At 39.1% G+C, this 20,473-nt stretch overlaps 2 protein-coding genes across 2 annotated transcripts; both read left to right on the top strand.

The window, feature by feature from the left end:
• The first annotated feature begins 319 nt into the window (after positions 1 to 319).
• On the top strand, positions 320 to 16,697 carry itcha (itchy E3 ubiquitin protein ligase a). Its single transcript, XM_061043321.1, has 24 exons — positions 320 to 446; positions 1,456 to 1,525; positions 1,835 to 1,976; positions 3,386 to 3,510; positions 4,587 to 4,718; positions 5,442 to 5,490; positions 5,625 to 5,803; positions 5,945 to 6,185; positions 6,360 to 6,455; positions 6,696 to 6,870; positions 7,356 to 7,425; positions 7,545 to 7,629; positions 8,957 to 9,085; positions 9,317 to 9,389; positions 9,563 to 9,634; positions 9,732 to 9,820; positions 10,024 to 10,183; positions 10,571 to 10,704; positions 11,353 to 11,493; positions 11,811 to 11,931; positions 12,095 to 12,199; positions 12,515 to 12,611; positions 12,705 to 12,777; positions 14,356 to 16,697. The coding sequence occupies exons 2-24, from the start codon at positions 1,501 to 1,503 to the stop codon at positions 14,453 to 14,455; spliced, it is 2,613 nt and encodes an 870-aa protein (XP_060899304.1). The 5' UTR covers positions 320 to 446; positions 1,456 to 1,500; the 3' UTR covers positions 14,456 to 16,697.
• A 1,068-nt stretch (positions 16,698 to 17,765) lies between these two features.
• pxmp4 (peroxisomal membrane protein 4) lies at positions 17,766 to 19,521 on the top strand. Its single transcript, XM_061043320.1, has 4 exons — positions 17,766 to 17,932; positions 18,193 to 18,255; positions 18,369 to 18,567; positions 18,680 to 19,521. The coding sequence occupies exons 1-4, from the start codon at positions 17,820 to 17,822 to the stop codon at positions 18,947 to 18,949; spliced, it is 645 nt and encodes a 214-aa protein (XP_060899303.1). The 5' UTR covers positions 17,766 to 17,819; the 3' UTR covers positions 18,950 to 19,521.
• Positions 19,522 to 20,473: the final 952 nt, after the last annotated feature.

Here is a 20,473-nt window from a genome sequence, read left to right as displayed (position 1 = left end):
TATCTATCTACCTACCTACCTACCTACCTACCTATCTATCTATCTTCCTAACTACCTATCTATCTATCTATCTATCATCTATCTATCTATAGTTCAAGATTTTCTCTAATACACTAACACTAATACAAGTGAGGAACTTGGATTGTGCAGATAATAATGCCATATTATGTAATTCTTCTACTTGTGTTTTATTAGAGCAACTTCATTTGATTTATCTTATCTGGTTATAGATTAGGTCTATATAAGTTTAGAGCAAAATTGATTACTTAAGATTGAAGGGTTTGTTTTCTTCCTTATTTTATTCTGAAAACCTTTACCGGAAACGCTGGTCTCGTTCTGGCTAGCGGAACACGGGTCTGTGCTGATGGCTTGCATCTACCTGTCAACAACATAGGAATATCTGAAACTGAAGTCTGTGTTGCCCTTTTGTCGTCTGCCACTGTCAGGTAAGGACAGGTAGTCGTTTCCTCAGGTATATCGTCAGATTGATCCCGCTGAACGACTGAAGCTGGTCGAGTTAGCCGGGCTGTGTTAGCATCACCAGCGATAGTTAATGCATGGTTAGCTAATCCCACGGTGTTACATTACGTAGGCGAATAAAGTTGCTCCTGGCAGTGGAACTTCTCACCTTGTTTTAGTGATTCCCATCAGCATTTACACACCAGTCATTATTACATCAGAGTATTGTCACATTGAAAACCCTTTCTCTACGTGAGGCTGGTGTATGAAGTTGTCAACAGATGCTGGCTAACCCTTCATGCTAACAGTACAGGTAAAGCTGTAAAGCTAACTTTGAGCCACACTTTAGCTACCTTCATGTTTTAGTTGACAGACAACACGTCGCCTCTGTTAGGTTAACACACATCAGCCAGTAAAAAAGAGTAGAAACGCATCTCCCCTGTCTATAGCTATCATCCTGCCTCGCCATAGGATAGATTAGCAAAGTAGGTTTAGAGATACTTAACTTGGCAAAGTTAAGGATGGGATTTTCTCTTATGAAAGCTGGCACCTTGAAATAGCTAAGGTTTAAATTAAGCCACTTGGTAATATGCGTTTTATGCAGTTTTAAAGAAATCAACTTTAGTGCATCGCTTCAGTGGATGTTAAAAGTGAAAGTTATTTCTGTACAACACTTTGTTAGACTAGATCAGGCAACACAATGCACATTATGTTAATCTAAAATCTAATTTAATGCATACAAGTAAATCAATACCATTGAGGAATTTTCCCTGAAATGTCAAGCTTTTGCTCAAGAGTCTGAAATACAAGGATACATGTTAGAGTTAACCTGGAACCCTCATGCATAGAGAGCCTCCTCAATCCATACTGTTGTACTTGTATGCAGAGCAAAGTTTTGTTTTCCAGTGACTGAAGCAACCTGATAGCCTAATCACTTTGTAAGTAGGTTAATTGAATAGAGTGTCCTGTGTTTACATCTGACGTCACTGGTTGCAGGTCCTTCAGTGCAGCCAAACAAGGCTGCAGTGTTATGGATGAACCATGAAGGCCCAACTTCAAGTTACTGGTAAGTTATTGTTGCAATATTTTTAGATGTTCTATCAAAACTATGTTACAAGTTTGATATATTAATAAAGCGTATAAATGTTTGACTTTGGGTTTAGGGAACTACAGACTTTGTGTCATCATGTTTCCCATTGCAATACTGATGCAGAAAGTGTTTGTTGCAGTTGTGTGGCCACAGGATGTGGTGGTTTACGCATTAAGTTTATGGTATTATCAAGTTGTTGCAGCTTTACCCCATGCTGTTTCTTATAAACATTTTAGCAAATATACTGAGAGCTACACAACGTTTCCTCTCTTTCTTTCTTTTTAGTGCTTTCAGCCAAGCTGAAGGAGAACAAAAAGAACTGGTTTGGTCCCAGTCCTTACGTCGAGGTAGCCGTGGATGGTCAGTCAAAGAGGACTGAAAAGTGCAACAACACACACAGTCCCAAATGGAAGCAGGCTCTCACAGTGTGAGTATGACCGTTGTGTTTGTCAAAGAGGAAGAAGCAGTTAAACAAGTAACAGAACCGGTATTGATTGAAGTACTTGTGGATGATATAAATGTTGTCAGCGAACATTAAACATTGTTGGTGTTGACACATCTATAACTTTGTTGCTTGTTGTTAGTATAAGGCTATGTTTGTTGTCCACAGTGTAGATGTGTCAGAACGTCTGCTGCATTAAGTTACTGAACTGGGAAAAATGTGTTGATTCTGTCAACATGAGAAAGATGATGATTTAAAGGATATTTTTGAATAAAATAATGGAAATAGCAGATGTGTTTTGCAAAGGCCATGCAAACAACACCTTCTTTATTACTGCTGTTTTGCCGTTAAACTTTTTGTTTCTGTATAACTATTTATACGTTAACTTTAAGTATGTAATAGATTTTTTTTTTCTATCTTTGTGAATCTATGTTGACCTTTTTTTTGATACAGTACATGTACTTTTCTATGTTACTCAAAATAATCCTGTTTGCACTTTGAGAGTGACATAAAACTGGAGTATATGTGAAAACATACTTGGCCCGTTCAGCGGATTCTGTTTCTTATAAACAATTCCCTTAATGAGTAACTGGTAGACCCAGTATCACACCACTGGGATTCTTGCATGGAATTTAAAAAACGTCTACTTGAACCATCCCTTATTCTACAAGTCTTGTCTTGAACAATTGAGAGGAAGGGCAGCAGTGGTGGCATAGCAAGGTTGGGAATGAGTGAAGTGAAGGAGCAGTGAGAACCAAGCAGTGTTTCAGAGAGAATGTATTTATTCATAATTTCCAAACACTTTCAGTGCCATTGTGTTCTATTGCACATGTCAACATATCTGCACAACCCTGCTTTGGCCCCTTATAAAGAGAAAGGCTAACAACAATATAACCAGTTGGCGATGTTTATTTTGAGTGTCTACCTGCTCAATGGGGGTAACACACTAGTGCCCCAAGTGTTGCCAGAATGAACCAGGCCAAGATAAATAAGAAAGTACAGACAGATGGCAGGGCCTGTGCAGATACAGACACAGCCACACACACATTAGTGGATCATGAGAGATGATCAAGAGGGATTATTTTTGTTATAAATCTATTAAAGAAAATGAAAATCATACTTCGTCTGCCTTTTTAAAGTAACTTGAAATGCTTTTGATGAATTTAATTATCGAATCAAGTAGGAAACATAAATAACACACATGTAAAAAGAAGAATTGAGAGGCCAACGCCTTATAAAGTAAAACCTCCCCCAACTGAAATATCTGAAACTTTATCATCTTATTTTCTCACAGCTGCTTTGTCTACTTCAGATCATTTCAGTATAAGTGATGGTAACACTTCATAATTTTCTTAGTTGTTTACTTATTTCGTCGTTTTCTATCTTCTCTGCAGGATTGTGACTCCTGTTAGCAAGCTGATCTTCCGTGTTTGGAGTCATCAAACACTTAAAGCAGACATCCTGTTGGGAATGGCCACACTGGAGATCAATGAGACTCTAAAGGCTAACGACTTGAAATGTGAGTTCATCCTACTTTCTTTCAACTTGGTGGTAATCCACTATTTTAAGATGACAGGCAAAAAAATGTATTAAATCCCAAACTTACTTTTCCATTGAACGGCATTTGAAACTATGGACTTGTAAAGTTCAAGGCTAATCGGTAAGCTTTCTTTACACTGTCTTTGGATTAAAATTAGCACCACTATGACCTTGATGACAAATAACCTTCACACACATCTGCACTGCTGTTTTCCATTTGAACTCTGAAGTTCATATTTTCATGCTCTACGAGTTGATTCCCACAAACTAATGAAAGGTATTCAGAAGACAGCTTATTTATTTACAACAAATATAAAAAGTTGAATCCCTTGTGATCTTCTGCTCATTATTCTCTTTCTGTGTCTTTGCCTGTAGGCAGAATATGATGCTTTGCAGATGTTGAACACACAGCAGACACTGGACACACTTTCTTTTCATGAATACATATCTGCCTGTGTTTGTTATGAGAATGTTTTATTGGGCTTTAATAAGCCTAAACATTAAAAAGCGCTGTTCTTGTTTTGTTTTTCTCCTTCTGGGACACATGCCTCACCTAAGTGTATGACCTTCTGCTTGCCCGTAGTATGCTTTTTTCAGCCTAATACAATGCCTCCCCTCATCCCCTGGTCAGCAACAGTAAAGCACCATGTGACATGAAATGTTCTATGCAGCTGCTCTCTAAACTTTGCACGCCACTCTTGAGATCATGGTGGTTTTTACACCTCATGTGACTGAGCTGATAGAGTGACTGACACAGACATCTCCAGGGCCCCAACTCCTACAAGCTGGGCTAAAAACTGCACCCAACAAACTTGAGATAGAGGTTATTTTGAATGACTAGAAAGGGGGGGGGGGGGGAATGTTGTTTAATTTAATGTCAGAATTTTCATTGTTAAATGTAAGTACCTTAAGTGTAAATCAAACTTCCCCAGTGCAGCTTTAGAATCATCTGTTTTCAATTTGATGTGATGGTTACATGTAGCTGTTTTTTTTGTGATTAGTGGGATTTGTTGTCATTCAGCCTCGGTTAAATATTATCCTCTGTGTCCTCTTCAGTATCTGAGGTGGTGAAGACACTACAGCTGTGCTCTGACAGAGACGCCCAGGATATTGTAGGTGACCTATCGGTCTGTCTCGACGGCATGCAGGTAGACCCGGAAACCTTCGCAACGGCTGAGAGAGAACAGGGTAAGAAACAATACAGTACCCCAATACAAGGTCAACCACAGCATCAGTGTGAGAGACTAAATGATGGACACATGTACTGAATCCAACTCTCAAATGTTGGAGTTTGTAATCAGTGTTTTCTTAGAGCCGGACAGATACTTCTGTTTTTTTTGATTGATTAATTGGATTTTTGTCAAAGTCTGAAATTTGCATCACAGCAGACTGGTTTAAATATAGAAATAAAAGACACGACAACACAACATTGTCAACATTTGACAACATTTCAAACACCAAACAAATATTCAGAGGCCTTCAACATACTTTAGATTTGGTAATCAGCTCCATCCTAAACTTTAGAGTTGACTAATGTACAAAAGAGTGCTTCAGTCTGACCTTATTAAAACACATGATGCCGCATCTCAGGTTTGATGGTAATACTGCATATTCACTGTTCAGAGTGTGGTAGGGGTCCCAGACATTGTTGTTAGCCAGCTTTATCATGTATTTATTGTGGGCTGGTTTACAGAGTCCTGCAGTGGTTGGCATTCAAACAATTCAGGTTTTAAAGAAGTGGATGGACGCATTTAAGACTATTTGAATGACTGATCAGTACTGATGTATACATATTGAAATTAATGTAAAAGTCAGCTTTTGTAAGAGAGGTCAAAATATGTTAAATATGCAGCAACATCCAATATTATTTTCAAAGTTGATTTCACTGTCCTCCTTTTCTCTGTCTTCTAGCTTCTGTTCCCAACGGGAATGCCAGACAAAATGGAGACACTGGCAACAGGTTTAGTAAACTTTTCTTTATAGGCCTACACATGCCTCTTTGTTTAACTCTTTTGTTATGGATTTGATAAGCCAACATTTTTGTGTTTTCTTGCATACCTGTAGATGAACTAAGGTAAATGTTTTTATCCCCAGGTCAAGCAGAGACACTTCCCCCTCTAGTGACTCAGAGGAGTGGGTGATTGTACCCAACGGTCATGCTGTAAATGGTAAGGGTTCACCTTCCCGATCTCCAGGGGGCTCCAGCGCCTCGCGTCCTCCCAGACCAGCTCGACCTCCTCCGGCTACTCCTCGCAGACCTGCAGCCTCACCAAGTAGGAAAAGCACAAGAGTGACATCAAGGGCGTTACAATATGACATTCGTTTACATACTACATACCTTACATGTGTTGGAGAACTCTGCAGATTTAAATGTTTTCTAATCCCCGTCTTTCTAACCTCTCCTCTCTCTCCAGCCTCTTCTAGCAGTTCCTCTCCAAGTGAGCTTAGTGAAGGTCCAGCTTCAGATGGCTCCTCTCAGGCGTCGGCTAGTGGATGTTCAAATCAGCAGGATGATTCAGGTGCAGGAGGAGCAGCAGCTACTGCAGGTTCTTCACAGGCAGCAAGTGGTCCAAAACCACCAGAGACCTCCACCACAGCAGCCCTGGCCACAACCCCCAGAATCACACCAATGAGCAATGGCCCCTTACCACCAGGGTAAGGAGCAAGGCACTATACTTTGTTTTGCATGTTATGTTTATTAGGCATATTGGCCTGCAGCTTTGGTAAAAATGTGTTTATTGTGTAGAAAACATTTGCTCTTCATCTCAGTCCTGTTTTTCTTTGCTTTTGCTTCGCTCACTCATCTGTATCATCATATCGTTGCTTTAGGTGGGAGCAGAGAGTGGACCAAAACGGACGTGTGTACTATGTGGATCATATTGAGAAAAGGACAACCTGGGACAGGCCTGAGCCCCTTCCTACAGGGTACCGAATCCCTTCATCTTTTACATTATTTAAGTCACCATGCTTCTTGCCCTGCTCTGAAAGAATGTGCAATTATAATACCATTAAAAATATACCTCGGACCACCACTTCAACAGAGGAGCTGCACTCTTTCCTTCATGATGTTTTGTTCTTAAATTTGATGGCAATGATGTGTATAAGTACAAGAACAAATTTTAACATCAAAGCACTGCCTTCTCTTTTCTCGCCCCTTTTCTACAGGTGGGAGCGAAGGGTGGACCCCATGGGAAGGGTGTACTATGTCGACCACATAACCAGGACTACGACATGGCAACGCCCCACGCAGGAGTCTGTGCGTAACTATGAGGAGTGGCAAAACCAGCGTAGCCAGCTGCAGGGAGCCATGCAGCAGTTCAACCAGAGATTCATATATGGGGTAAGAGCAGTCTCTGCTGTAGCTGTGACAATCACTGCATTTGTAGTGCATTTCTTCTTTTTCTTTTTTTTTTTTACTTAAATTCCCATCCCAACACTATTCAGCCAATAACAATACTTCCCTTTGAATGACTTTGAATGACAATGACTTGAGTTGAATGACTCTTATCACAAATATATCTATGATTGAATAAGGAATGTCCACATGAAGGATTCTTCTACAGCAAATGAAGCATTTTTCATTCTTTACTAACTCTTACTCTTTATGAACAAGTTACATCTATGCTGCCTTTTGATGATGGTTATCTATGGATTACATGTTTTGAGTCAGAACAGAGATAAAAATGATATCTGTATGTTTACAATTGCCTCATGATCATTTTAAACTTTACTAGAGATTTGTGCTTCAACAAGTTGTACACAAAGGCAGTGCTTAAAACTCAATCAATATTTGTCCCTCTCTCTCTCTCTCTCTCTCTTCCTCAGCTCCAGGACCAGTTGGCGGCCACAGCTAATAAAGAGTTTGACCCGCTGGGACCTTTACCTCACGGCTGGGGTAAATATAATTTACTGATACTATAGAAAAACACTTTCAATTTGTAATCTCGGACTATGACTTTGATTTCAGTTTTAATGCATGAAATGAAATGGACTCTTTTTCTTTCTCAATGTCAGAGAAGAGAACAGACACAAATGGCAGAGTATATTTTGTTCATCATTCGACTCGGACAACACAGTGGGAAGACCCCAGGACGCAAGGGTGAGTGTGTGCCTGGTTATCTCTATTAAGAATAAAGGACTCTTACAGAATTGGTTGTAATTACATTTGAAGGTCTGTAAGAGGCGCTAACGTGTAAGCATCCTGCTCAGCTCCAGGTTTACTAAAACCTTTCAGTATAGAATAGAGCGAGAGACGTTTAGCCCTCCTTATGTGCTTAAACAGGCTTTTCTATTTTCTTGTATTAATAATTGATTCCTCTCTACTCATGAACTCTATGAGTATGAGTAACCTACAGTTGGATAATGACAGGACACATACATGTTAACAATGGAGAGGAAGTGAATTTAGAGAAAGTAGGAAGTGTAATGTAACTCAAATCCAAATGATTGATAGGTTAAACTCTGTGTGCTATGAATCATAAATAAACTGCTTATGATGAGGAAGTTGTGTGTGCACCTGATCATCTGATGAAACTGTTACTTTCACTAGTTAATGTCAGGAGTCAGTGTGAAGGACATTCACTTCTTAACCCATAAAATTCATATGAATGAGATGGCACATTTCTATAAAACAAGAGATAAAACAATTTAAAAAAAATAAAATACCTTGAACATTTCCATCAGCCTTTCAGGAGCAATATGTAGGATATCTACTGAATTAAATCATAACATGACCTTACTATATCATCAGACATTAAGGCAACATGATAAGTGCTGGCTTCTCTAAAAACAATGCAGAAGCCAGTATGTCCTCCTCCTATGTTTCAATTCCTGTCTGCAATGGTCTGTTTGTTCTGACCACAGAAGTAAGCAGTTTTAAGGGAAACTCCACACGGCTGTTACGGACGCCCCTCGGTTTGCAAGGCAAACAGCAAACCAACAGGTGTTACAGCGATGGAAGCTGGCAAGCAAACTGGTTCAGATATAACTGATTCTACCCGACCTTAAAAGCATTACCTCAGCATTAGAGAGGTTAGAACCCAGAAATGTTTACAGACTGACACAGAAGTGATTAAACACTGAAAAAGTGAAGCTTCTCTGCGACATGGCAACACGCATGCACATTGATTCTATGGAGGAGGGGCAGGGGGGAAACAGCGCTCTCAAATGTTTTGAATTTGGACCTCAGTAACATTTGTTGCAGTTACATATTGCTCCTATGAGATATTTCTAATGTCAGAAAATATACTCTCAGATCCGCCAGTCTTGTATTAATCTGAGCGATGCAGAAGTATAGTGTGCTGTTTTATTAAGATCATTTATGCTCCTTATACTCTCCTAAGTCTTTTGTAAATGAAGTCCATAATTTTCATTTTTTATTTTGTTAACCTGTTTGCTTTCTGTTCATTTGGATTTCCTTTGCTCAGGCTGTTAAATGACAAGCCCCTGCCAGAGGGTTGGGAGATGAGGTTCACTGTGGACGGTATTCCATATTTTGTAGACCACAACAGGCGAACCACAACCTACATTGATCCTCGCACAGGGAAATCTTCACTGTGAGTTCTTGTTTAAAATGTCAATGTTTCTGTGTTTAAATGTAACTCCTCTCAACCGGAGAGCCATGACTTTACGTCGTCCATCTTTTTTGTAAAACTGAAACTTGGTCACTAATTTCATTTAACTAATGAATGTGTACTCTGTAGAGTCATCAAGTTCACACATTAACTAAATGTGCTTGTTGCATGAATGGACATTGAGCATTATTTCCTTTTTTGTCTTTTCCACAGTGAGAACGGGCCTCAGATTACGTATGTCAGGGACTTTAAAGCCAAAGTGCAATACTTCAGGTTCTGGTGTCAGGTATGTTATAAACTCTACAAGGTGATGTGTCGGACCTTTCTTTATCATAAGCTGCCTCAATGTGGGCACTCATGTCTCAAGTACTTTAATGTTGAAAAATAAAAGTGTTAACTACACTACAAAGTATTCCACTTGATTCACATTTAAATAATGTTTGTTTTTCTCCCTCTCAGCAATTGTCGATGCCTCAGCACATTAAGATCAACGTCTCCAGGAAAACCTTGTTTGAGGACTCATTCCAACAGGTTATTATTATCATTAATCATTAATAATATCATTGTCTTCATTGTTGTTAGTGTTTGGGGTGTGTGACTGTTCTAATAATTATTTCTGCATTCAAAGATCATGAGCTTCCACCCTCAAGATCTGCGGCGGAGACTGTGGATAATATTCCCTGGGGAGGAAGGCTTGGACTATGGAGGTGTGGCCAGGTAATTTCAAATGATTTAATTTTGCACATTTGCATGTTATTGCAGACGTACAGTAGGTATGAGGTGTGTTTAGTTCTTATTTGATGTTTTTTTTTATTTATTTTTTTTACGACGCCTCAAAAAACACAAAACCTGTTTCTCAACTGGAATGATTACTTTTTATTCATTGTTCTTTTAATGTCTCTTTGTGATTCAATTTCCAGAGAATGGTTCTTCTTGCTCTCCCATGAAGTGCTCAACCCCATGTACTGCTTGTTCGAGTACGCTGGCAAGGACAACTATTGTCTGCAGATCAACCCAGCCTCCTACATCAACCCTGATCACCTCAAGTACTTCAAGTTCATAGGACGCTTCATTGCCATGGTATCTGAATCATTTGACAGCACTATTACTTACTGTGGCGTCAGTTATTTGGAATAAAGGCGATGGCGTGACTTCCTTTGTTAACAGGATGAATCATGTGTGTGTTGCAAACTGCACAAAGTTTATCACGTGCAAATCTTACAATATCGCGTTCAGTCGTCTTTATAATCTAAAACTCAGGATCAGGTCTCCAATAAAAAATTTAAAAAATCCTTATTTTACTTGTAGGTTCATAGAAAATCCTATAACCGTAGCTGTTGAGGCGGTTTATTCTCTAAACATTGTGAATCATCTTGTAGTTTTACATGTTGTCTGTTCTGCTGATAGATGGCTGTGGTTTTAACACATTTGTTCAGCCTGACTCCATATTTGTCTTTGTCCTTCTAGGCCTTGTTTCATGGCAAATTCATCGACACTGGATTCTCCCTCCCCTTCTACAAACGTATCCTAAACAAACCTCTGGCTCTCAAAGACCTCGAGTCCATAGATCCAGAGTTTTACAACTCCCTCATCTGGATCAAGTAGGTTTGATGATACAAACTCTAATGTATGAAGTAGTAGTGGGCGAAGCTTAAGGACAGGGTCACTCACTGATTGGTTGGAAAGCGTAGATATGCCAAATAGAAAGGCAAGAAATTGATTTACTGTATTTCTGTTTTTTTTTTGTTTTTTTAAGAGTATTTGTTGTTTAAAAACAGCAAAAAAGGAGTGCACTCGACAATAAATAAAGTTTCAGCTGAACGAGCGTAACAAGACTAAAAAAGAGACGCTGATGAATGCCTAGTGCTGAAACGCGTCCGTTGTTTTGTACGCCGCTCTTACCCAGATAAAGGAAACTTGAAGGACATTTAGTGTGCTGACTTTTCTGTCTCTTTTTTTAGTATTTCCTGTTTGCCAATGCAAATTACTTGGCACAATAAGCATGCTTAATTCTGCTGACAAATAAATGAAACCATGGACAAAGGTTGAAAGAAATGTAAAAGACAAGAGTGAATCTTTTTGAGAGTTAATCACTTTTTCTCTTTATCTAATCACCAACCTGTGTGGTACGTAACAATTGATTGATATGCTAAATAAATATGGGGAACAACCTGTGCAGTGCCCTAATGTTCCACTATCTTTCTTTTAACCATGCATAATGGTGATAATGACTTTCTGGCTTTCTGCAGGGATAATAACATAGAAGAGTGTGGGTTGGAGATGTTCTTCTCAGTTGACAAGGAGATTCTCGGGGAGGTCACCACCCACGAGCTGAAACCAGACGGCGGGAACCTCCAAGTGACTGAAGAAAATAAAGAGGAATACATCAGGTACGGCTGAAATCTCTGCTGCTTGTCATCCAGCATCTGTCTTAAACAACCACTGCTACATTCCTGTTTATCTCTGCATGACACAGTGATATTCTGGCCCAGGCCACTTGGCTAATAAGAAATCGATATTTTCCTTTATACAGACTCTGACAACATTAAAATAGTTTCCCCAGTTCCTCAATTTTTGAGCAGGAGAGGCAGGGCATTTAAAGGAGAATAAATGCATTTACTTCAAATTTGACAATTTAATGCTTCTACAAGTACATTTCAGTCAGTATTTTCATTAATTTCATTTCATTTAATATCTTTGTGTGCAGATTGGTGGCAGAGTGGAGGCTCTCCAGAGGTGTGGAGGAGCAGACTCAAGCATTCTTTGAAGGCTTCAATGAAGTTTTGCCCCAGCAATACCTTCAGTACTTTGATGCTAAGGAGTTAGAGGTACCGAATCAATGAAACATATTCTGTACAAGTTTTACAATTACATGAATCTTTTATACTTGGATGCAGTGTTAGTTCTTCCAAAAGGTCTGGATTGGTCAGGGCAGATTTGTTTTGTTTTTTTATACAAAATAAAATATATTGTCCCCTCTGTTGCCTGTAGGTGATGCTGTGTGGGATGCAGGAGATTGACCTGGTGGACTGGCAGAGAAACACGATCTACAGGCATTATGCCCGAAGTAGCAAACAGATCCTCTGGTTCTGGCAGGTCGGTTAAATACAGCTGCAGATCTCAGACTGTCCTGTTAGTCAAACTGTGGGAAAAAAACACAATTTCTAATCTATCACTACTCCCCCTGCTGTATTTGTCATGGTGTATTAATCCAGCTCTATAGTTTGTGTTAAGTGTCATGATTACATTTTTATTGGAGCTTGTGTCCTTACTTTATTGGTTAGTGCTGATGCTTCAGAGACAGAGTGTAAACACTTTTGTAGTGCAAAAAAAGAGATGTGTGAATTTGAGAATACTTCACATTATTAAATCAGTTTGCTAAGTCCTTCTAACAGGGTCTTCTTTTGACAGTTTGCGAAGGAGATGGACAACGAGAAGAGGATGAGACTGCTGCAGTTTGTCACAGGGACTTGTCGTCTTCCTGTGGGTGGCTTCGCTGACCTGATGGGTACGAGAAACAGACGCAACACTTGCACTGTAATCCACGTATGAAATAACTTTGAGATGAAATTGTCTTTATGCTTCCTATTGGTTCATACAGGAAGCAACGGCCCCCAAAAATTCTGCATCGAGAAAGTGGGAAAAGAGAACTGGCTTCCACGAAGCCACACATGGTAAGACCAGTTTTTGTAACCCTGCTCTCATGGAAGTCTCAGGCCTCAGGTATTTGACCAGATGGCAGGTCCCAATTCAAGCAGGATTTAACTTTCATTACCAAACCCTGTTAGTCATTTCTTATTTAACCAGTCACCAGCCTTTCTTTATTGTTAGTCTTTATTTGGCCTTTGACGTTATGTAATACGGTGTGGGAAAACATTGTTATTGTTGATTAAGTAATGCAGATTACAAAGTGTTTATACAGCAGATTAATTCATGCAGCAGCATATAGAAAAAGTGCAGCAGTTTGATACGGCTTCGACCGCAGTAAAACACTTTCATATAAAACATCATTTTTTATAAAAACAATCTCTGCCTAGATGATCATTTTTCAACCCTTTTAAGAATATTCTCCATCCATGCTACACACCTGGAGAAATGTATGACATAACCCTTTACATTACCATTCAGTCACACAGAACATGCTCATTCTCGTCGAAGCTCGAAGCACTTTGTGTTGCCTGCATGTTCTTAGTTTCAGTAAACACTAGGAACAAAGCAGCAGAGGTTTTAAATAAGACAAGCATTTCTTTATGTGAACAAATTACAGGTTGTTGCTGCAGGTTACCACATGTGTATATTATGTTGTGCTTCATAACACCCTATCAGGAATAAAACATGTGAAACAGAAGGAGAGCGACCGAAGAAGGTGTTTTGAAAAATGTCTGTTTTGTGACCGAAACTTTTATAATGCATGTGGATGAGATGCCAGAGCATCATGGACAATATTCATTTGTTATACTGTGTGTATATATATATATGTATATATATATATGGGCACAATTACACATTTAAAGAAAGAATGTACAACTTTTTGATCCAGTAGATTTTGCTCTTGAGCACCAGCATGAGACCAAAACAAACTGCTCTTTGGCGACACCTCCGCTATTGTGAAGCCTCCGCTCTCCTCCAGCTACACACCTCCAACCCCTCTCCACTCACGTTCGCACGAAGGAGTTATCAGAATGCATCATAATTAAGCACCATTAAGGGCAAGCAGTGCTCCAGCTGCAATCACCCGTGGTCTGCGTTGTTGTTAGCAAGCTAATGTTAGCACACTTTAGTTAACTCAAAGCTTTACATTGACACAGAATGACCGTGATCTAAGCACACTTACATGACATCCAAATAAGCAGTGAGTAGGATATGTTATTCTTCTTTTCTCTAGTCCTTGACTAAAACAGATTATATATACGCAAGCCCGTCCTGTCCATGTAAACATGTAATGTGTAAACACGGAGCTGACAACAACACAGCTGGCGGGACTCGAACTTCTCACTCATTGTAGAAAGTCTTGACTCAGAGAGACATTAAAAGAGGATATACTTGATTTCTTGCACATTCTTCCTTGAAGTCAGAATTTTGTATATTTCACTAATCAAGAACCAAAGTGTTAGAATAAATAAGCTCAACTTGAAGTAGTTAGTTTATCTTTCTATCAAGGGATTCAATTTAAAAATGTCCCACATTACACATAAAATCAAATCTATTCTACTTTGAAGGGTCACCTAGTTTCTTCTTTTTCCTCCTTGCAGCTTTAATCGTTTGGACCTCCCTCCTTACAAGAGCTATGAGCAGCTGAAGGAGAAGCTCATGTTCGCCATTGAGGAGACAGAAGGTTTTGGGCAGGAGTAACAGAACTCAAGCAGGAGCTGCAGGATGGGATGGAGGAGCGATATCCATTTCACACTAAAGCACCTTTCACCAGATTTTCCTTGCAGCCAGGAGCTGCTTATAAGCTGGTAGATGGACGTACACTGTCAAAAACAGTTACAACTTTTCCTAAGCTGTTTCGTTATAAATTCATTTATTCCACAAAGACCCGTGAATCCTCCTCATCCTGTTTCACTCCTCACATGTGTGACCAGTCCCCACCCTCATTACTCAGCCCTGCTAAGCCCACTATCAGGCTTTGGAGGCCAAAGGGGACGCCTTTCTCACCCTGTCGTGTCTGCACTCGCTGTACATTGCATAAGTGCAGTTTCTACACGTGAATCTGTGCAGTAGTAACTTCTTAGGAACTGCCTTGTCGGGTCTTTGCACTAGAATGATTATTTCAGAAGAGAACACAGATTTGTGCATTTTAAGAAAAAATTTAAAAGGTTCATATGTTCAGCTACAACTTGGCACAAATATGTTGTTGGGGTCAGACTCAACTTTAGTTTTCCTTGGTTTTAAGAATAGACGATTTTCTTTTTCCTTTTTTCAAACAGATGACTGACTCGTGTAGCACATATATAGTTTCTTTAATAACTTTGATAAATATGATCATTCTAATTAAATATATTCTTATTTTGACAGGTTGATTTCTTAATTTTATAATGAGTTGACAATGTTGAACTTTGCACATAATGAAGCGAGCGGTTAGACGGATGTGATTGTTCTTAAGAGAGGTTGTATTTTTTATGTGCAATAGTTTTGTAGAAAACATTTTTGCCTATGATAGAGCCGAAACAGTGATTTGTTTGATCATTTTTGTAATGTCATTGGTTATGTCATTGATTGAGCATTTACTAATTATTTAAAATTCTAAACGTTGTGCTTTTAAAAGTGTATAAAAATGCAACTGGTCTGGTTTTGATTCGACGAACTTTGCCTTCTCAAAAAAGGTCTATGCTGTTCTAAATGTCAGCCTGATGGGACATGGATGGATTTATGGCTTGTTACTAATGAAGTGGGAGCATCAGGAAGTGTTATGTAATCGAGAGAGAAAAGAAATGATGTGTTGAAAAACAATTGGCTGTTCCCACTGAATGGTAGCCATTTCTAGATGACAAGGAGTTAGTATTATGCTAGATCAATTCTGAAGATATAGAATCCTAACTGTTAATGATGTGTTAAGTTACTAATGAAGTTTGTGTAAATACTCTTTAAAAAGTAGGACCTGTGTTTCATATCCATATTCACTTAGTTCATCAAAACAGTGGACCCCTTTTAATTTTATAGTAAGGATTTCAATTCATGTTATAGAAAATGACCCTAGTTTTATAGGGTGATAGGTTTCTGGATTTGTACAGTACTTGTGAATCTCTCCCCCCCCCCCCTCCAGAAATAGCTGTACTCACATTATCTCTTAAGCTTCATTTAAATATCAGGTAGAGTATGACTTCAAGAAAAACACAAGGGGACCTATCTACCAAAGTCAACAAACGGAAATACTTTTAATGAGTAGTAGCTGTCCAGGTGTTGAGCCCTTTAGTCTGAGGTTCGGCAATGTGGTGTAAATTATGTGGTATATTTTCAATGTGCATCTGAGGTCATTGAAAACTGCAATTTTAAATTACGTTTGAGCGAGTTCCCTTTATTGAATTTCAATGCCAGTTCGACATTAAACAAAAATACTGGTTTGTCTCCTCAATGGTCCGAGCTCCACGTTGAGGCGATGGTGTGTTTACTCTCAGTAAATACCAGTTACTGCTTATTTTATGAACAGATCAGATGTTTCACAATCCTCCACATTTTCCTGTACTCACAGTAATTCAATACACACACATACTAGTGAAAAGATCATTGTAAGATTTTAGAAAAAGAAACCCTGTTTATATGTAAACAGATACAAACTTGTAGTATAGCACCTCTACACTCCAAACGTGTTGAATAAACCACTTCACTGTTTTAATCACTGATGTGTTCCAGATCATGGAGCAATTAAAATGTATAGAAATATGCAAAATGGTGTTTGTTTTCTTGTATTGATTGAATTGTAAATCATGTTGATAGTGTTATCACTGGTTTTTTTTTGAGGCTCTAACTTTTTTAACCAGGCAAAGTCAGTGGTTGAAGACTATTTATTTGGAGGATGGGTTTCATGTAACAAACAATGGACAGGATTGATTGAGGAAAAAGACAACTACAATAAAATGATTAAGACACTGGGCTCCTGCAGAAAACCTGAGAGTTGTTAATTCATTACCACTGCAAGTTTATTTAACACTTTTTACAATTTACAGCACATCATTTGTTCTGTTTGATTATTTCTTCTAGATATACAAAAGGCAAAGACGTTTTGCAGATCGTTCTCTTATATATATATATATATATATATATATATATATATATAAACAGGTAAATATATATATAAACAGGTAAATATATTGTTTGGGCAGGTAAGTCTGTGGAAATTGAAATTTGATTTACTTTTAATCATAATTGAAAGAAGGGATTGCTGACAGATCGCGATGATAGCCCCTACAACACTACAGGGAAATATATATATTTTTACATTACAATAAAGATTGTATTTAAAAAATGGTCAGATATGTTAAACGTATGATACTGTTTATAACCAATGACTGATTTTGAACATTTTTACATGACATCAGAATCAGAAATACTTTATCAATCCCGGGGGGGTAAATTCGGCCATTACAGTTGCTCTAACACACAAGAAGTAGAAATATAGTAATTTACAATCGTGAAATAAATAAAATAAGGAATGTAAATAAGATATAAAGAAATAACTACAAGACATAGTGAGGACAATAAGGAATATATACAAAGTTCAGTATCAACAGGGTGATATTTCAAGGCTATTGCTCAGTTTGCTTCAGTACAATAGTTTCACATGTTATTAAATCTTTCTTAACTCTCTCTATGAGACATAATGTCATACACCCTCCCGCCTTGATGTAAAAGTCAATAGACAGGCCTGCTGTTTATGACTCATGTAATATCTTCATATTTACAGCTTATGCGTAATACATCCATAATTACGCATCAAATTCTGGCATGTTAGAGCACAGCAAATGATACAAAAGTAACAAAAGATTCGCCCAGTTTCGTCCTAACAACATTTTTTATTTTGCATACGAATGAAACACAACTCTTAAAAGCTTAATTAAAAAAAAAAAAAAAAAAAGTCAAGTTTTCTGTGCACCGCAGTGAAATTACATAGGAACCTGAGTTACAATGTAGCACTACGGAGAGGTTTGGCTGTGACACACGATACTGGCGTGCGTTTGCGACATTATTTCATATCCTGTCAGTTCTATTGAAAGTCATGGCAGGTCCCGATCTAATAAAAACTCTACTGTATACTGTAAATAATCTACTACAGCAGGAGAAGTATAAAGCGGCACTGGCAGTATTGAAGGGATTCAGAAATGGCGCGGTGTGAGTTAAAATATTCTTTTATAAAGTGTATCTAGGTAGGTAAACTACGACAGGGCCTAATATAACTTTTACTTATCAGCTCTAAGTTAGTTTTTACAGTGGTGGTTACCTCTAGCTGCAAGGAGTCACTGAGTTTACTTTATTCATGCCAAATATTGATGCTGGCAGAAGGTCTGGAAACCACGGTGGATGTTTGACCCTGTGTTGTAGCCAGCTGTGTTTCCAGGCAGCTTTAACATTACTGTGTTTTTATTTCTCAGATATGGGGCAAAAATCAGAGCACCACATGCCCTCGTCATGACATTTCTATTCAGAAGTGGCAGGTAAGAGCTGGGCCTTTATTTCAGTTTTTAAGAGACAGCACCATGCTATGACAACACACCCCCGTGCCTTTGTTATCTGAACATGTTTTTTTTTTTTTTATCTTGTTTCATAGTTTGAAGGACAAGCTCAAAGCCATTTTGAAGGCTACATACACCCACTCCCGCAACCTGGCTTACTTTGTGTTCACGTACAAAGGGCTGCAAGCCTTGCAGGAGAAGGTCCAGGGAAAGACTTTGCAGTCTCACTCCTTTCTGGCAGCCTGTATCGGAGGATGGTTGGTTTTTGGAGACAACAACAACATCAATAGTCAGGTACGAGGAGCCTGTTGTTCAAAAGTTCCATGTAGTAATGATGGCTCTTGTCTTCTCAACAAGAGAATGCTCAGTAAAATGTCTTAATATAAACTCTCTTTCCCTCCTCCAGATCAACATGTACCTGCTGTCTCGAATCCTGTTCGCCTTGTCTCGCCTGGCTGTAGAGAAAGGTCTCATCCCCCAGCCTAAACACGACCCTTTCCCACTCTTTGCCACGTTGGTGTGGGGCATCGTCTTGTGGCTGTTTGAATATTACCCGCACACCCTCCAGCCGTCTCTGCAGTCCTCAATGAACTACCTCTACCATGACAGCAATGTGTGGCACGACATCTCGGACTTCCTTGTTTATAATAAGCCAAGGACTGCCGCTCAGGAATGAAGCTTTTGTTCTTTTCTGTATGGACCAGCTCTCCACAACACAATAATGCATCATTTTTAATTATTCCAATATTGATTGTTGCCTTTTGTAATTATTGCTACTAGAATGAAGTTTCAATTGTATTTGTTAAATGTTTAATATATTGTTTGTTCAGGAGCACACTACTAAGTGGTCTGAGCTTACAGCTGTAAAAAGCAGTGCCTGTGTCCAGTATGATTCCTGTTGATCTTTGAGTGATTGTGACATTGTCTGATTTAAATTCCAGGAGTATGTTACCATAAGCAACTAACAGAAAAAATAACAATGTATCCACATTAAGCCCAAATGCTGTTACCTATTGTGAACCTGCTGTTACAGAGACACAAAGATCAGTATCAGCACCATCATTGTCAACTGGTTAAAAACATTTGCAACTTCCTATAGGCTCCTTGTATGTCATTTAAAATGAATTAAAACTTAAACGACTGTTTAGAATAATGGCAGCTGTTTTATTTTTTATCAGAAACAGTGATGTTCAAATGTAGCACCTTTCTATCAAACAGAATAAAGATTATAAGAAGACCTTAATGAAATGTAGGAGTCCCAGTTCTGTTGAGCTTTCCTTTCATGTGTTTGTGACTAATAACGTAAGACTTTCCCTTAAAGGGATACATCACCCATTTGCATTAAGCTTTGTATCATTAGAAACCTGGTAGTATTTTTGAATGGTCGTGCATCCCGCCCTCATTTTCCCCCCGAGATGGGAAATCTTTGTATTTCTGAGTCTGAAAAGGAGCTTCCAGTGACGCAAAATGACGATTTTTGCGTCACTGGAAGCTGTTGCGGGGTGAAACTACAACGCTAGTTCCTCATATTTTTGACCACTGAAGTTACAGACCAATCACAGATCAGTGGGTGGGAACTCACGCCCAGAATCGAAACTTCACGTCCGCCATATTGCTTGGAAGCTATGCTAACAGGCTCTATGGCGAAAGCTGATAATGGCGAAAAAATATACATTTAGCGGCAAGACGGCTGCTGCCGACAGGCCGGTCTTGTGTTTTGGCTGCTGCCCGCTTTGGCTGCAGCAGCTGAGAAACAAAACCGGCCTGTCGGCAGCAACCGTCTCAGGGCTATATTGCTGGCCGCCTGCCTGTCCGCGGCTGTGAGGACGAGGAGCCGGGGCCGGCTCGAGCTGGGGCAGACTGGTAGTGTCGGTGCTCTCACTGTTTGCCTATGGACACAGACATAGAGTCTGTTTTCTGCCAGGAATTTCCAAAATGCTAATTCCTTCTGGATTCAATCTCAGAATCAGTTGTGTAAACGGCCTTATGTGTTGTAGTAAACATGTCTGTAAACATGACCTTAGTGGGAGTGGCCTGCGGTGCTGTGCATTCTGGGATTTGGTGTCTCTCATCCACGAGCCAAAAAGACACTTTCTACCTTTTCTCGGCCAAGAAGGCACCAACTTCAAAATGTATTTCACATTTCTACTACATATATGACCTAATGTCAATACAGATTAATGTTTCAATGGGTGAAGTA

The sequence above is a fragment of the Labrus mixtus genome, chromosome 7 (genome assembly GCF_963584025.1).
Source record: "Labrus mixtus chromosome 7, fLabMix1.1, whole genome shotgun sequence".
NCBI lineage: Eukaryota > Metazoa > Chordata > Actinopteri > Labriformes > Labridae > Labrus > Labrus mixtus.
This window is presented reverse-complemented; position numbering and strand designations above follow the sequence as displayed.

Coding starts and splice junctions, on each gene's coding strand:
- itcha (XM_061043321.1), top strand. CDS start 1,501: ATGAAGGCCCAACTTCAAGTTACTG. Junction 9,390..9,562: donor ACTTCAGGTTCTGGTGTCAG/GTATGTTATAAA, acceptor TCTCCCTCTCAG/CAATTGTCGATGCCTCAGCA. Junction 11,494..11,810: donor AATAAAGAGGAATACATCAG/GTACGGCTGAAA, acceptor CTTTGTGTGCAG/ATTGGTGGCAGAGTGGAGGC.
- pxmp4 (XM_061043320.1), top strand. CDS start 17,820: ATGGCAGGTCCCGATCTAATAAAAACTCTACTGTATACTGTAAATAAT. Junction 17,933..18,192: donor GGATTCAGAAATGGCGCGGT/GTGAGTTAAAAT, acceptor TTTATTTCTCAG/ATATGGGGCAAAAATCAGAG. Junction 18,256..18,368: donor TTTCTATTCAGAAGTGGCAG/GTAAGAGCTGGG, acceptor CTTGTTTCATAG/TTTGAAGGACAAGCTCAAAG.